Source organism: Gavialis gangeticus, unplaced genomic scaffold (genome assembly GCF_001723915.1).
Source record: "Gavialis gangeticus isolate Ggan-Ray unplaced genomic scaffold, GavGan_comp1, whole genome shotgun sequence".
In the NCBI taxonomy this organism is placed as follows: domain Eukaryota; kingdom Metazoa; phylum Chordata; order Crocodylia; family Gavialidae; genus Gavialis; species Gavialis gangeticus.
In genome coordinates this window covers 51,140,462-51,145,585 of record NW_017728992.1, presented here as the reverse complement: position 1 = coordinate 51,145,585, position 5,124 = coordinate 51,140,462, and the positions used below count along the sequence as shown (strand labels likewise).

At 40.8% G+C, this 5,124-nt stretch overlaps 1 protein-coding gene across 3 annotated transcripts in view; it reads right to left on the bottom strand.

Annotated features, from left to right (window-relative positions):
• Positions 1-5,124, bottom strand: part of DSP (desmoplakin) — a 55,047-nt gene that overhangs the window by 19,876 nt on the left and 30,047 nt on the right. For all 3 annotated transcript variants that reach the window (XM_019522322.1, XM_019522326.1, XM_019522335.1), the window contains exons 9-13: positions 3,768-3,863; positions 3,248-3,373; positions 2,255-2,407; positions 1,556-1,710; positions 564-690 (exon numbers count right to left, since the gene is read on the bottom strand). In XM_019522322.1, coding sequence (XP_019377867.1) covers positions 564-690; positions 1,556-1,710; positions 2,255-2,407; positions 3,248-3,373; positions 3,768-3,863 — 657 coding nt within the window. The remainder of the gene's footprint in view (positions 1-563; positions 691-1,555; positions 1,711-2,254; positions 2,408-3,247; positions 3,374-3,767; positions 3,864-5,124) is intronic.

Sequence of the window (5,124 nt, the reverse complement as noted above, 5' to 3'; positions counted from 1 at the left end):
GTTGCCATCTTAATAGTTCCACTAGTCACAGCTCAGCATCTATCAGTACCTAATACAGTAGGAGCTACTGAAGCAACGACATGGCAAATTTCTTCTCTAGCTCATATTACATTATATTCATGCTATGTTTAAACAGCAAATAACAGTGGAAGGTACCATCTAGCCCTTTGCCCCACACAACCGTGAAACAATCTGTACCTTGGTTCTAAACAATGGTACTTGTGTTACCACTGCTCAGGGGTGCAGTAGATTGCAGTACTAGCCCTCTGACTGGTTCTCTGAGCTTGTTCCATGATGACTGACTGTTCTGGGCTCAAGTGCCTTACTAGTCCCTTCCTGCCTTCTACTTCGTGCCCTACCCTGCCATAAGGCTTGGACTGCTCTAAACTTCTTGAGTGTGACTGAATGGTATTTAGAATTCCCTTCCAGCATCCATAAGAGAGCACATAACTGAACAGACAATGCATGTAGCATTTGGTACAGAAGTTTATCAGACTGATGCAACTGTGCAAAAAGGCTGAAAGTCATAACTCCATCACAGCGAAAGCCAAATGAACACCCACCTTAGCAATTGTCATAGCCCTGATCTTCTCAATGTCAATCATGCAATAGTGCCAAGACACCAGGCTCTTCATGTTGATATAGAGCTGGTTCCACAGAGCCAGAATAGCTTCATAATATTGCTCAATTCTGAGGAGGGGAAGATTTCACAATTGATTAGAATTTCTATGCCTCTTACCCCTGAACCAGTAAAATAACCATGAGGAACCCCAGCCAGTGTCTCTAAGCCTGGGCTAGCATCACCCCATTTCCATCCCTCTGCCAGGTCACTCTATGGCAATGTCAAAAATGTGACATAAAACCCACAAAGGAAAAGAAACATTTTTCCTAAGGATAAATCAGATTCTCAGGAGTCCTCAGCTGAGAAGGTAGGAGGAGAAACATGTGCTAAAATCCTTCAGTGCTAGAGCTGCTTTGCACAAAGCTAAGTTTTGAAATTGTTTAGAACAGCCATGTGCTAGTCCAGTAGGAGCCAATCTGTTTAGCAGATGAACCACAAATGAACCCCACACCTTCCTCAAGTGCCAATCCTATCCCCTTCCCAATCTGCTGATCTGCTTTCTGCTCCTATCCCTCTGCAATCTACTGCTCTGCTTTCTTCCTCTTTCCCTGTTTTCCCTGCCCAATTTGCCACTTTGCTTTCTGTTCCTGCCCTATCTGCCACTGTTTTCCTGGGCCAGTCCCTTCCCCAATCTGCCACGTGCCATATACACAGGCTCTCTGTGCCATTTGTGACAGCCCTGCCACGGGTTGGCCACCCATTTTCTAGCCTGTATCAGTGCCAATGACTCCAATGTTCTTAGGCTTAGAACTGGGATGTTACAAGCTTCCTTCAGGAGTGAAGTTCTAAAAAAATAAAGACTTGGTCTTTAACCCACGCACCTGACTAAAGGATGCAGGCTCAAGCCCAATTTATAGAGGATGATTTTTAAGAAAACTCTTCAGTCTATACCCAAACTTAGGCATAATTCCCCAAACCTTCTCAGTCACTCACTTAGTAGCAACATCCACAGCCAATGGATTTGGGGGGGGAATAATGAGGATGACAGATGGCACTAGCATATCCACTCCTCCTGGGCCAGTCACAAGCCACTTGCTGCGTTCATTGTTATCCTTTAATATGCACTCATCTCCTTTGCGCACTGTTTTCTGTAAGAAGCACAGGAGAATTATTATAAATTATAAATTTATAATTATATATTAATTATTAAAGTATTCTCCCTAAACTTAAGCAAGACCTTAACAGTGAGATGGGTAGGTTTTGATTTGGGAGGAACCACTTATGCCTTTAAATTGCTTCCCTTTTAAGCTGGTTGCATGAGGAGGCTCATTGCATCTCAGTAATTATCAAAGGCACTATGCGTGCCAGTTACACCAGCCATATCTGCATGGAGCTCCAGTAGTCCTGAGGCCTTCTTCCCCACAGGCAAACTCTGCTTTCAGGTATCTATCTATCTGCTCTAGAACAGTTTGTGACTTGATCCAATCAGGGAACAGAAATATTATCACATGTCTTTTTCTGATCAATCAAGACTAAAGCAACTTAGCTCCGTTATAATTATTTAAGAAAGTGTATTTTTTATTTTAAATTAAATTGATTTGGAAGCTGATGGAAACAGATTGCATTTGCCAGATTCAGGATTAAGTTTTACTTCATACAACTCTTATTCTCATTCAATAAAGAGTACACTACCAGATCCTGTTTGTAGTCACACAGCGCCTTGAGCATAATGGTTTTGTTGCTCCTGTAGTCTGGGTTGCGTGGCTTTAGTTGCACTATCTTCCTAGATTTATTCACCAGGCCTTGCACCTGCCTCTTGTATTCAAGAATTTTTTCTCGTTCGTTCTGCAAAGAGAATGTACATTTTAGAAGTCTATTTGAAAAACAAATCCCATTCATTTCACAGCACTGAAGTTTCTTGACAAGGAAATGCAGAAAGATCTCACTAGAGTCCATAGCAAAATTCCCATTGACTTTAATGGGCTCAGTAATTGGTCTATTATATATGCTGTATATTGAATTAGTTATTTATAAAGCTAGCTCAAGCTACTAAGGCATTTTACTGTATTTTGCATCCAGACCTATGAGTTGTTTAAAGTGAGATACCAAAGACATACGGTCAAACAGAAGAGCCTACCGTGTAAGAATGAAACCAGAAAGAAACAATGCCATCATCCTCCACCTCAAATAATGAAAAAACCTATTTAGGTCACTTTGCATTTTCCTAACACACAAAGTTTTAACTGAAAAAGACCTGCAAGTGTAAAGATTTCCCAAGGAGAGTACTACGATATAAACATATCATGGACGATCATTTATTAAGCTTAATCTTTTTTTTTTTTAAGGGGAAAAAGACTGCTGTGGTAGTTAAATTAAACTGATATCTGTTTTCTTTATTTTCTAGCCTATTCAATTGCTGAATACATTTTGGGCCTATGCTGTATCACAAAGCTTTCAACAAAGTTACCAACAAAGTGCTAAAATTCAGATCCAAATAATGGTGCTGACTGGTCTGTGAGACATCAGCAGAACGACCCACCATGGTGGCATTATTCTTTTGTACACTGCAGAATACTGCAGACAGAACAGGAGACCAGTCCTACTCTCACTGAAAGTGGTGAGAGTTGTGCCATTGGTTCTGGTAGAAACAGGGCCCTAAATGTGTATAGTCAAGTATGATAGTACCTCCAGTTCTTTGATCTGCTCCAGTAAGGCTTGGAGGGACATACTCTTATCACAGATGAACTTCTTCCTGATGGAATCCTGCAAGTTCTTCAGGTAGCTTTCAGTGGACTGGGCCTCTTCGAAAAACTACAGAAAAAAGGAATGTGATTTCAAGTTATGTACAACTCTTTAATCACTCCATTAAGGAACCATGGACATTTTCACAAACAAAATTAATAAAAGGACTCACAGTACATGCTATTCAGAACTACCGTATTTAAAATAAAATTATGCATAATGAAATTTGATGATTTTATCCCAGAAAGCATGGCTTTCATTTACCTAATGACAAGATGGATATATTTGAATGAACTAAGAAATGAAGGAGAAGAGATTTCCTATGAAGTATTAATGACATTCAAAATACATAGGCCAAAGCCTGCAGTTCTTACTGGAAAAAAGTACAGAGTGAAAACAATGGAATTTCAATCCATAAGTGTCTGCGCTGCAAGGAGAAATATTAATCAAAACCACAACTCACTTGGAAATAGGCTGCATTCTCCTTTAGATGCACATCAATGCATTTGGTGATTTGAAGAATCCAACTCCACTGAGTTTGCAGGGTGTCCATGTATGCCTATAAAATAAAAAAAGAAGAAAAGAGCATGATTCACTGCATGTATCTCCAACTCACTTTCAGTCTTCAATAAATTTTGTTTTCCTTCAAGTGACTATAAATTAAGGAACTGCTGAGGCAAACACCTGCAAGACTCAGGCAAATAGTACATTGGCTTCAGAGGGACAACCTGAATGAGTTATCTCCATGTTCCTTGACTGAGATACAAATGAGGTCACGGATTACTTCTGCTTCATGCACATGAAACCTAAAATGCATTGAGTGAGGGAGGGAATGACTGGAAAAGTGAAATGCCACTTTAGTATTGTAAACAAATATTTTTCAAGGAGAACTACCAACAATTTAAAAAAAATAAAAATATGATTTTTTCTTTTACTTTGTCATCTAGTTCTCTTTAAATTGTACACTCTGAATCCTTTATTCACTACTGACATATTTTATCAAGGCAGAAATTAATCAGCTAATTAACCATAAAGGGGTGATACTGATTTTGCATAAAGTACTAACAAACACACAAAACAAGCACACTGAAAGAGAAAAATCACTTCCCCCACTACCTCCTTTCAACTGGTCTTAGATATTCTTGTAACTAAAGCATTTATAACATTTCCAAGTAGAAATGTGTTTTCTTTTTCAAGCTTATGCCATCTCTTTCAGTGTCAGGTAAGACAATGTATTCCAAGTTGTGAAAATCATACATCCTTGCTCAAGGTGCAGACTCATGGTCTGAGTTTTACCTGAAGAAAATGTTGATAGATACTGTATTTACTTGATTACAAGATGAGGTTTTTCCTCCCATTTAACATGGAGGGGAGGAGCCCCTAGTCTTGGAATTGAGTATGAGATGATGAGGGGTCAGGCAGCTGCTGTTCCCCACCCCCATGCTGCTTCTGTCTCCCTGCAGACTTGCACCCTCCACCCCTATATCCCCTGGGTCTCTGTCCCTTGCTTTTCCCTCTCCCCGGCACAACCACCCAACTTTCCCTTGCTCCAATGCCAGCATGCTCTGTCCCCACTCCAGCCTGGGGCATGACGCATGGTCCCACAGCAGTAATACTGGCTCCGCACCACTGCTACAGGGATGGGTGGGAGCTGTGCTCCATGCCCCCAGTTGGAACAGGGGCAGACCCTGCTGGTGCCAGAGAAAGGGAAAGTGAGGAGAGGAGCCGAAAAACTTCCTTGGCTAAACAGGGAAATCCAGGGGAGCCTAAGGGCAAAAAAGAAGGCATATAGGTGGTGGAAGCAGGGGGAAGCTACCAAG